The 11,314-nt window shown below is 47.1% G+C and overlaps 4 protein-coding genes across 4 annotated transcripts; 2 read left to right on the forward strand and 2 right to left on the reverse strand.

The window, feature by feature from the left end:
• Positions 1-359: 359 nt before the first annotated feature.
• On the forward strand, positions 360-2,058 carry FSUBG_3352 (uncharacterized protein; the record flags this gene model as incomplete). Its single annotated transcript, XM_036681224.1, has 2 exons — positions 360-841; positions 888-2,058. The coding sequence occupies 2 exons, from the start codon at positions 360-362 to the stop codon at positions 2,056-2,058; spliced, it is 1,653 nt and encodes a 550-aa protein (XP_036541004.1).
• A 545-nt stretch (positions 2,059-2,603) lies between these two features.
• FSUBG_3353 (lipase B) lies at positions 2,604-4,059 on the reverse strand (the record flags this gene model as incomplete). The annotated part of the gene is made up of 2 exons (XM_036681225.1): positions 2,604-3,588; positions 3,641-4,059. The coding sequence occupies 2 exons, from the start codon at positions 4,057-4,059 to the stop codon at positions 2,604-2,606; spliced, it is 1,404 nt and encodes a 467-aa protein (XP_036541005.1).
• A 2,619-nt stretch (positions 4,060-6,678) lies between these two features.
• Positions 6,679-7,386, forward strand: FSUBG_3354 (Isochorismatase hydrolase; the record flags this gene model as incomplete). Its single annotated transcript, XM_036681226.1, has 1 exon — positions 6,679-7,386. One exon carries the CDS (start codon positions 6,679-6,681, stop codon positions 7,384-7,386), a length of 708 nt encoding a protein of 235 aa, XP_036541006.1.
• Positions 7,387-7,603: 217 nt separating this feature from the next.
• Positions 7,604-10,051, reverse strand: FSUBG_3355 (Disintegrin and metallo ase domain protein; the record flags this gene model as incomplete). Its single annotated transcript, XM_036681227.1, has 4 exons — positions 7,604-7,654; positions 7,708-9,424; positions 9,697-9,834; positions 10,020-10,051. The coding sequence occupies 4 exons, from the start codon at positions 10,049-10,051 to the stop codon at positions 7,604-7,606; spliced, it is 1,938 nt and encodes a 645-aa protein (XP_036541007.1).
• Between the last annotated feature and the right edge of the window lie 1,263 nt (positions 10,052-11,314).

The following is an 11,314-nucleotide window of genomic DNA, read 5'->3' on the forward strand; positions in this document are numbered from 1 at the left end:
GCTGATCATAGCTCCTATCACTTCAGTGGTAGCACATTCCATTTTGTTTCATTGTCTATACTTTGTGGCCGTGATTGGTGCTCCTGTTAGCTTTGGCCACAGACGTGCTTATCACACTGGCAGTCCAGTTTTGCTGAACATCTTACGAATACTGTAAGGTCAGTGACTCATGGTGGAACCAACAAGTCCCAGTGGTATTTGAAGAACAATCAAGCTTTCACCGACCGTGATTAATCCATTGGACTCTTGAAAGCCCCCACTTACTAACTCAATAAATATTGCTTCCATCCTGTCTCTCCTTTCTCTTTCTCTCTCACCACCACTCATCCTCACACCTCTGATGAACAACCTCACTGAAAATGGATGAACTACTCGCCACCCCCCCAAGTCGAGAGGAATCCCGCAGCTACTATAGAGGGCTTCCAGGTATTCCACGTCTGGTTGCGCGATCTACCACGACTCCATGGGACGGTCCATTTAGTGAATTTGATGAATACGGACGAATACTTGACCCTGTCGAAAAGCACGCTGTTGTTACCCTATGGAATGACTCTACAGGTCCACTGCGTCACGAGATTCTTGAAGCCGTGGCGGATATCGACTGGAACGCAATCGACATCCTCCGTTGCAGTTCAACACATTTCAAAGATCGTGACCTTGTTCGACCGGTCATCCTTTTCGTATCGGTAGAGCCCAAATCAACAACGTGGTTAAACGGAAGAGCCGTGGCCCTCAAATGCCGTGACATTCTGCGAGAGCACGGTATCAACGACGTTGAAGTCGAAATCAAGGAGTCCAGAATCACGCAGTGCTGCTCGAGTGATCAGGATCAAATAGAAAGGTAAGACTCATTGCCCCAAATTCAAATTTATGCTGACCAAAGATAGTGAACCGTCAACAGCAAAACTCAGTCCGCACATTCCGACCCTCCAAGAAGAGGGCCACAGAAGGGATAGTATTCAGGTCTCTGAGTTCCTGGGTACCAAGGTCGCCCCCTCTCGAGATCCATCACGTGAAGGCACCAAAGGTCTTTACCTCAGAATCCGGAATACCGAAACTGTGGTTGCTTTGACCTGCCGACATGTCGTCGTCGAACCGGAGGAAGAGAACATTGACGTTTGTCACGACCCTCATAACAGTCGAGGTATTGTTCAGCCTGGAAACAAGACGTATCAAGACACGCCAGAGTTCCTCCGTGACCAAATCAGACGTACCAAAACGGCGATCGACCTTCGCGAGTCCTCCACACCAGTCCCCGACAAAGAGATCGAATACCTTCGTGACTATAAGGTCGAACTAGAGGGTAGCCTAAAGCGGCTTGAGTCTTTCGAGTCAATGGAATCACGAACTATCGGCCACGTCCTTTTTTCACCAAAACTCGGGTTAAGCAGTTCTTCGCCGGCCCATTTCCGTGACTGGGCTTTGATAGAGCTGGATCAGAAGAAGCACCAGACGCCGTTGAAGAAGTTGACAAATAAGGTACCCGAGATGCGTCGCGCAATTGGTCGGTACCAATTCATGCTATGGGAGTATGTAATCCCAGGACGAAAGCGAATGCATTTCTCCCTCGCCGGGTGTGATACATTCACGCAGACTGGTGTGATGCCAGAAGCTGAAATGAGATGCCCTGACTTTGAGTTCGTAGTGACAGGAAAGACTGCTGTTGATGAGGAATTCATGCGAGTATGCATGTATGGTAGCGCTAGCGGAGTAAGCCACGGTGTCACCAACACAGCCAGGTCTGTTGTCCGAAGATTTGTTGGTGGGGTCCCGATGGTTTCCGAAGAATGGTGTATTTTGGGTCCTATTCAACATGAGAAGAGGAAGCATTTCTCTAAGCAGGGAGATTCGGGTGCCAGTATCATGGCAGACGATGGCCGTGTCGTGGCAATTCTGACCTGTGGTGGCAGTGGTGCCCTGGGATGTAACCGAGGAATCCATGATGTCTCGTATGCAACACCTATCGAGTGGCTATTGGAGGATATTAGAGGACATGGATATGATGTGGAGTGGATGGGCAAAGAATTCGATCTGGACTATCTCCATTTCCGTCTATAATGTTCACATTGATTCGACGGTTTACTGGGAGGTGTGAGGAGATACCATTCAGCGGTGGATCATTCTGACAGAGGGAGCGCTATGGGTATCAGGCAGTCAATTGAGAGAGATGGGAAAATTCACTGGAGACTTTTGCAAAGCGTGCATTGAGCGGAAGGACATCTTGGCAATCAATGTAGATACTGCTTAGCAAAGTGTAGTAAACATGATGTCAAATTGAATGGATTGTTGATAACTAAAGTGAGCCGCCTCTATAGCTCAGTGGTAGAGCGTTGCACTTGTAATGCAAAGGTCCATCGTTCAATCCGGTGTGGAGGCACGCAAATTACCTTTTGTCAGACAACTACAGATTTGTTCTGCGACGAGATATCTAGTGTGCTCTTTTGATATTTCGGTCGTTCAGTTGCAATTGCTTTTTACTTTTTGAAACGCACTGTTGTATTGTAGGTAAGATCTGGATCTTATGAAGTGAGAATAGACGGAGTACGACACCTATTGCCAATGATGACAAGACTTCAATTGCTGACAGTGCTGTCCCACAATAACTAACAGGTCCCCGCTGCCTTCAAAGCATATTCCTTAATCGCCGGCTCTTGCTTCACCTTTGGCAAATATGTAACAACTGAAATACCCGCAATGACAATTGCGTTCTCGGTGATCAAAAGGTCTTCCAATCCAAGCCCAGGTGCCAAAGATGAGGCGCAGACTGTCCCCAAGTCCAGCCTGGAGATCTCTCCAGGACCGTCGTGGGTGAGGGCGTCTTTAGCCAGAGCGAAACTGAGGGGGTTTATAAGCATGCTCTCATGCGTATAAAATGAACCCCCTGGCTTCCCAGCGCACACCTTTTGCACTTCAGCATTTGTGACGCCGACGTTTCGTTCGTCGAGCAGGTAAGCCGAAGCGCCGGTGCCCTCTTGCGGCTGAACGATCTCGTCTAGGAAGCTGGAGTACAGGCTTGTAGTTGGTACATATCCTGAGTCGCCGCCGTCCGACCGAAGAGTCTTGATAAAGTCACTTCCAGCTTCTTGCTGAACAACAGATGGCGTGTTGGTAATGCCTGAAAGGTCGACAAAATTGGCTAGAACGGTGCCCTTGTAGTCCGCGCTGATGGCGACATGATCGGTCGTGACTTTGCAAGTTGATGGCCAGTACTTGAACGCCCATTGAGCATCGATATTGCCCTGCGACCAACCGATGATAGCAACGCTTCGCTTTGAGATGGAAGCAATGTAGTTGAGCGCGTATGCAGCGTACTCGGCATTGACCTGCGCATCACCAAAAAGAAGTTCAGGTACGTTGACCCATACGGGATCGGCCCAGTCAACACCGGTAAGCAATGGGATGAAGCTGCCCCGAAATGAGGTCCATCCGGTGGCTCCGGTACCAGGAAAGAGAACCACAGGTAGCTTTTCACCGTAGGTGAATGTGTCTGGGATGTAGATAGCAGACCTGAGCTTGTCCTCGCTTACTGTGTAACGCGCATCGCAGCTTGCCGCCTTTGGGTAGACGCTCTTTGGCGGGTCAGGGTTTCTACACAATGTTAGATGACCATGCTGGGAATGGAAAGCGTAAGCTGGCATACTGGTTGTCATATCCATTCTCTGCAGAGCCAAGGCCATGGGCGTAGCTCAGTAGGTCGTCCGTTGATCCCGAGATGATACCGTTCGCTATCAATCGCGCGCTGTACTCGACGATATTATCGGGTTCTGACTTTGCGACCTTTTCAGTGATAGACAAGGCCTCGGCAACGTTCTTGGGGTTTTTGGTAGGCTCCAGCTTCTGCAGTGTATCAAGTGTCTTTTCCCTATCTCCTTTGTTCAAAGCGTCGCCAAGTTCATCGAGCAGCCCGCTGACTGCCACAGCAAGGGCATTATTAACGCCATTGAAGAGTCCACTCAAAGCTTGCCGTCTGTCAACAAGCGACGCTCCATTCGAATTGTATGGCGCTGCAAGTCCAACGACGGTCAATCCAAAGGCTACAAGCAGTGTCGACAAGCGCATAGCTGATAGATCAGAAGGCAATTGGCTCATAGATAAGAAAACAATGGTCAATGGACTGCCGAGAGATGGTGAAGCTTGCACTTAACTAGAAAATCCCTTTTGCGGGGAGACCTCCACTCTTTATGAGAAGATGCAACAGATTACACATGCAATTATTAAACTCAACCCGCAATAAAGGTAACCTTCTTCTGGCTGTACCGCTTCAAGCGCTGTGCTCGGTCGTACACCCTTTGATCTACGACGCGAGAACCGCGATTCATGTGACTATCCTCAGCACACCATTCCATTTCCATGTTATTCTCGAGATGATCACCATCCGCTGATAGTGGAGGAGTCGGGATCTATAGTCGCTTTGACCTGACTCTGCTGGCTGGCCTTAGTGGTACGCGCTCGGTCCTTGGAACTATCAAACCCCAACAAGTCAAGCGCCTCGGCATAGGCATTGACTCCGCACCGGCAGTTGAGATTTGTAGTGGGATTGCAGAGCTGAAGGGAGTAAAGTTTGCGAGCTGCATTGTCCGTTCACAAGGAATGATAGGTTTCTCGGTGGTTCACCACTATACACCTTCTATAGATAGCTTCGGTATACATCGGCTGTTGCGCAAAATCAAATATTTTCGGAGTAGCAAGGGTTTAAGGGAGACTGGGTTGCCGTTGAAAACGGTGCAATAGACGGCAAGGAAACCATCGAGGTCAAGGCTCATGCTATAAACCTCGTTATTAGCCTTGGTAATAGTCTACATATCTGCAACGCCGCTTCTCGGAAGGCACCCATGGTTAGCCAAGGCATTGAGTCCAGGGCAAGGTCCTTGGCAGCCCATTAATATTTACCCCATGCTAAGGATAGGATAACTTACTTCTTTAATCGCCGGCCTCGAAATTAGGGGGCTAGAACTCGTCCTTATTAAAAATACTAATATATTATTTCTTGGCCTTAAACTTTACCGCTTGCTTCTCCTTTTGAAAGAGGCACTAGCTTATATTACTCTTCTCTTTTTAGGAATAAGGGTAAGCTAAAGGGATTTACTTTATATACTTATAATAAGTCTTAAGCTACTTAAGGCCTATTTAAAGAAATATAAAAGCTATTAATAATAAGTAGATTACTATAAGCTAAAATAATACATAGACTTTTATTATAAAAAATAGGATATAAAGAAAATTAGAAAGTAAGATATATAGTTACTTTAGATAAATAATAATAATAAATAGCTTAAATTTTATCTAATTTTCTATTTATATACCTTAACTTTACTTTTATTTTTTCTTTTTTATATTTTACTTACTAAATTCTCTCTTTGGAATTAACATATATTAATAATATTCTATATTACTCTTATGTCTCAGTTAAATAATTCCATAACACGAATCTATCCCCGAGACATTGTAATTCTCAGCATTTCAGAAGCGCCTTCTATCGTGGCATCTTCCAGCTATTGATTCCTCAGAGACCATGGGGCACAGGGCTTCCCAATTTGACAGATTCTCCATTCTAGTTAGCAAACCATATCTCCGGATAGGCGCCAAGAATGATAGCTTACACTAGTAGCCCTTCTTGACCGTTGACTTAGCCTTATATCTCTAATATATGAATTGCCATTTGTGTGCTTATGCGGGCATAATGCGCGCTTGGCCCTGCAGTAGACTTAAGTATCTGCCGTAAGGTGGGCGTGCATAGGTGAAAGGTCTTCAGTTAAACTCAATTCGAAGGTGAACACCTGATCAAGTACGCTATGGCATAGGCTACTGCAGTTATGTAGATCACAGTCTGGTGACGAATGAGTGCATTATGTTATTCTTGAGAGCGGACTTCCTCCGGAAGCTGTGATATCAGGAATTGGTTAGAGCTTACGACGAGGAAAGGTCCATATACGAAACTTGCATAACGCGGCTGGTATAGAAGCGTCAAAAGGTATAAGAGAAGCTAGTGCTGCCTACGATAAATCCCAGTGGGTCTCCTCATACTAACAAGCTGAAATCCTATTTGCGCCTATTGTTTGGAGTAATACGTTCTTTGGATCTCCACGCACCATCTGTATTTCTATCATTATTCAGACAAAGTCTCACACTCTTTAATTAAGGCTGAGAATTTATTATCAACTTCGCCGCGCACAATTCTCCTCCAAGAACTCTTTCCATCAACATATTACTCATAGCCTCTGTCACGCCAAAGGTCTCACAACTTAAGTGAGACTGCATGGTTGGTTGAAAGCGCCAAAGCAGTTGTTATATAAATTCCGGTACAGATTGGGAATTCTGCCATTAAGACCCACTGAATTTTCTGCAAGTTTGTCGTCTTGTATTCTATTTCTAGTAGAGTGTTTCACGTAGTAGTCGCCCGAGGTTGGGAAAAGACCGAGAATAGCGGCTCGCTCTTTTGCAAAATGCCGCCATGAACCCTTACTAAAAGCTGACACAGCAGCAGCAATATCATGGAAGCAATTGTCAAAATCGATTAATGAGGGTAGTACGGACAACTGAGATCTAATAAGCCGAGCGAGCTTTGAGGCGATTCTCGTTATCGAGGCAGTTGACTTATAAGTGAGTTCTTGATCTATGTCTCTCTGCCTCGTATTGAACTGTTTATTACATCCTTTCAAGATTGAACAAGATTTCACCATGTCATCTCCATATTATGTTCCAGTCTCGCTCAATCATACCGCCCTTCTCCTCTCCGATGTCCAATCTCAAATCCTCCGACGTTTCTCTCAGGAAGACCAGGCTGCTTATCTTGGCAAAGTCCTAAAACTTCTGAACTTCTTCCGCTCAGAGATCAAATCCCGTCGTGCCTCAGCCAAGCCAAAGAAATCCCGTTCCCTCTATGACGATGTGCCGCTGATCGTCCACCATACACTTCCCTTCAACATCAACTCAAACGCGTTCGTGTCACCTTACAATACACTCGCAAGCTGGGTAGCCAAGCTCGAAGCTGGCGGTGCATTTGCCTACGCGCCCTCTGATCCCCATCGTCCTCACTATGCTGTTCCTTCGGAGCTAGTGCCTCCCGGGGGCTGGGGCGGAAAGGATGAGATTTTGCTCGGCAAACTACAACCAAATTGTTTTGGGTCCTCAGATTTACTCGCTTATCTGCGGGCACGTGGGATCAGACATGTTGTGCTGGTTGGGTTAACGACTATGGGCAGCATTCTAAGCAGTGCAAGAGCTGGTGCGGAGCTGGACTTTCATGTTATCTGTGTTGAGGATGGGATTATTGACGATGACCCTGAGATTCATGAGTTCATCATGAAGCGTATTCTACCTAAATTTGTTGATGTTGTCACGGCCAAGGATGTCGTGAACCTAGGAAAGGAAAAGTCAAGTGGCTAGATGGTATTCGACTCGAGACAAGACCATCGCTTCAATTCATAATACATATTCTTATGCCAATAAATATCTTAACAGTATTGACGCCAGCCATGTCTATCATAAAACTTATCTCATAAACTCCAAGCCAAACTATGCATACCTATGTACCAAACGTGGTGCACTTGGCATCTGTGTAACACTTCTCGTATGCTCAAGAGCTGGCGCATTTGATCCGTCACTAATATTTCCACTCTGCAAGGGCGCTCCCCTCTGCCTTCTTCTCCTCTTCCTGATACAAGAGAATATCACGCAAAGGACCAAGATCACAATGACTCCACCAACAGAAGACGCGGTCGCAATGACAGCCGTCCTGTTCCTATCGAACCAACTCCCTGCTGATCCTCCTCCTCCTCCTCCTCCTCCTCTACTACCTGAGTCCTCATCATCGTCGCAGTTTTGTACGTCAACCGGACACTGGCTTGAACTTCCGTCACATGTCTCCTCGGGATCACAGGAGGATGTACTTTCACGGCAGACTAAGCCGCTTGAAGCGACCCGGCATTCGTCAGTGCAACATCCATCTGTGAGTGGATCGCACTCGGCACCGCTACGGAGCTGGCAAGTCGAAGGGTTGCAGCAGGAATCTGCTGGGCATCGATCTTCACCTCCGCAGTCGCATGACTCTCCAGGCTCGACGATGCCGTTGCCACATTGGCTGTCGTTAATGTCGGGGACCTCGTTCTCACTGACAAGGCAACTTGTATCGATGTGCTCCTCGCCAATACCTGTGCAGATGGTGCCAATAGTACAGGGCGAGAACTCCTCCAGACCAGGAGAGCTTTGAGGGTTCATGATGTACTGGTTTCGGGCATCGCAAGTGGTCTCACTCCGGGGACAGCAGTCATCGGAAGGCGAGTATCCTGATGTCCCACAATCGCCCGATGTACAGTCATGAGAAGCTCCAAGGTTATGCGCCAGCTCATGCGCAAAGACCTGCCATTCCGAAGCAGTGCGGACAACCACGTTCGCAGAGGCTGTACCGCCACGACCCCATGATGATCCTCGTGATCGATTACACAGACTTCCGATCCAGGCGATGCCAACAGTTGAGCCGCTTCGACAGGCGCTGAAAAGAGACCATACAGCGTTATCGTCGCGTAGTCTGCCCCTCCATTGTGTGAACAAGTTCAGGCGGTCGTTTATGTCGACGCTTGCTGTGCAGGGAAGATTCCAAGGCATTGATCGCGGTGCGTCAGAAGGACAAGATGGGTCGCTGATGGTCAAATTCTGAATGGCCAGTGCGATGTTCAAGGTGTCTTCGTAGACTTGCGATGCGATGTTAACTTGAGAAATGATGTTATCTCGCGCATCTTGCATGTTGTCGAATTCTGCCGTGTATGAGCAGTCGGCGGCGATGCCTATCAAAGCGACTCTTCGTGAGTTAGGGCATCCTTCTGTAGATCCGATCACATCTCTGGGGTCGAACCAATCGTTGACATCTTGTCGGGCTAGTAGAGGTCGGTGGGTATCCTGGTCATCGTCATCGGGAGCCTGGCGACGTCGATCATTGTATCTATGCGCCTGACATGTCGGCTCATCCGAGGGTGACCTTTGCGAAATAGCTCCTTCGCTTTTATCCCTTGTTTGCTTCCATACTACCATTCGCTCAGATCTCTTTCTGAAATGCCCGTCCTGAATTTGTCGCGCCTGGCGGTAATTCGAATCCAGTGAGATATGGTGATAAGTACCGTCATTTGTGAAAGTGCCCTCAATGACGTGTCGGTCTTGGCGATATCGCATCATTACTCTTGCCCATCCTACTCTTCTCTGTGTCTGTTTCTCAATGTCGTTTACAAATGCTACACCCTTGTAAAGCAACGGACGTTGACTCTGAATATCAGTGATGACACCATGATTGTCTGTGGAATTAATGTGCTGAACGGTAGTGAGGCGCGACACAACATTCTTGGAAGGCTGCAGGTTCAGAGTGATCCTTTGGCGCTCATACGGAACTTCAAATTCGACATGGAACGAAGATGCAGAGTCGAGAGTATGTGGACTTTGAGAAAAGTCCAATTTCTCAATCGTTGATGATCGATCGATGGTATCTCTAGCAACAGATAACGCTTGATGCACATGTCAGTACTCCATCATCATAACATCGACGTCGGCATACCTTGTACGGAATTATGAGAGCAGACCTGAAAAAGGATCAAGAAAAAGGTCAAGAAACTCATAGCTATCAGCTGTCTACAGGAGTTCACCGGCACAATCCCTTTGAAACAGACATACCAGAGTGGAATTTTGGAGAACCATATATGAAGATCTTACGTCGGATCTAGCAGTTTCAGAGCGGCATGGCCCCCATCTATGACACGGGGACTGTACGCGTTCTCTTGGCCAGTTAGCGAAGCCAAGACCTGGGTGCGTCTGGGCGGGTTCGGCTTCTTCCAAGGCAGCTGAGCCACTCTGGCCTCGTAATTAAGGTATTAGTGTGTTTTGTTTTTCTTTGTTACACAGATTTCGGAGTGCGGGTTGTGCGAGGGTTCTTTTTTCACGGCTCTCTCCATGGATACAAGTTTATGTGGTATTGATTTGAGTGTTACTGTCTCAGCCTTGTATTGCTCTGTTATACTGAAACTGTATGTACTAACTGATCACCATTCTGTGACTTTTTTGCATTCATAATGTTTGAGTTTATCGTTATTGTTGATACCCTGATAGTCTCAGTTACATCCTCATATTAAGCTTAAATGATTGTGTGCGGGAAGCCCGGGCTCCGGACCCCGCCATGGGAGGATGACATCGGAGATGCTTACAAGGCGACGCCTCCTAAATCCGAAAGGCGAGAACCTTATCCACTCACAGGGTTTCAATGACGCCTGAGCTGACGTATACCGTCTTGGCATTGAATTGTCAGCATCACAAATTAAGGCCGCGTGGGCATCACTAAAGCCACTTTCTCCATTGGAATTAAGTGTCAGAAGAGTTTAAGCTTAATCTCGGATTATTTCTTGTTTCATTGGTGATTCAAATGGTCATGTCGAAAGAAGGCTGGGGGATAGACCAAGCCACGAGGGCAGACAATCGCAACGTTTACCAGCAATGCAACATGAAAGTCTGGATAAAGAATTAAAAGAAACAGCGGTGAAACCGGCAGAGAGGCAGCCAAGTACCCCTGCAACGTTTATCCTACGGCAGTAGCATCATATGCAAGCTGCTGATGCGCTAAATTCTGCAAGCTCAAAGCGTTAGAGTGTAGGCGAAGAAACGGCATCGCCCGGATGCGTCAGGGTCTCTGCACCGAAGAATGCACCGAAGGAATCCACAAAACTCTATGACGCCGATAAAGTGAAGTGCCTGTGATCCGCGACTGGGTATTCATGTACAAAAAGAATCCTTCGATGGCAATCTGAACTGCCAGACTGGACAATCGTCAGACAAGACATGGTCTACGGTGCTTGGCATGATCGTCGTCATCTTCTTGGTGGGAGATGTCTCGGCGGTCTGAGCGGCCAAGGACGCTTTGTGTCATCGGTCTTCTTTTTGTAAGCAGTGTATGGTAAGAGTTTCGGATACTCGGGTGTAGAATCGCATCGTCACCCGCGAATTTTATGAACCCTTTCTGCTCAATCATTACTGAAATGAGATATGCCATTGTCAGAGCCAGACTGATCTCGGCCGATACCATAGCGGACGGACCAGTCAGAGAATAACACTGACCCCATTTCATGCTCTTATCAGGTGAGATAAGACATCAGTCAAACAATCTACCCTGTAAACAATGCCTTACGTTGAACACTAACTTCCATTGATTGAGCAAAATTATTGGAGATATCTGCCAGGATATATACTAATCTTATTCAAAACACTCTTCCTGATAACTATTGAGTGGGATACAGCTATGTCATGTTACTTATAAGCCCAGTGCGCGATACTTGACCAGAAT

The sequence above is a fragment of the Fusarium subglutinans genome (genome assembly GCF_013396075.1).
Source record: "Fusarium subglutinans strain NRRL 66333 chromosome Unknown NRRL66333_c0000029, whole genome shotgun sequence".
Lineage (NCBI taxonomy): Eukaryota > Fungi > Ascomycota > Sordariomycetes > Hypocreales > Nectriaceae > Fusarium > Fusarium subglutinans.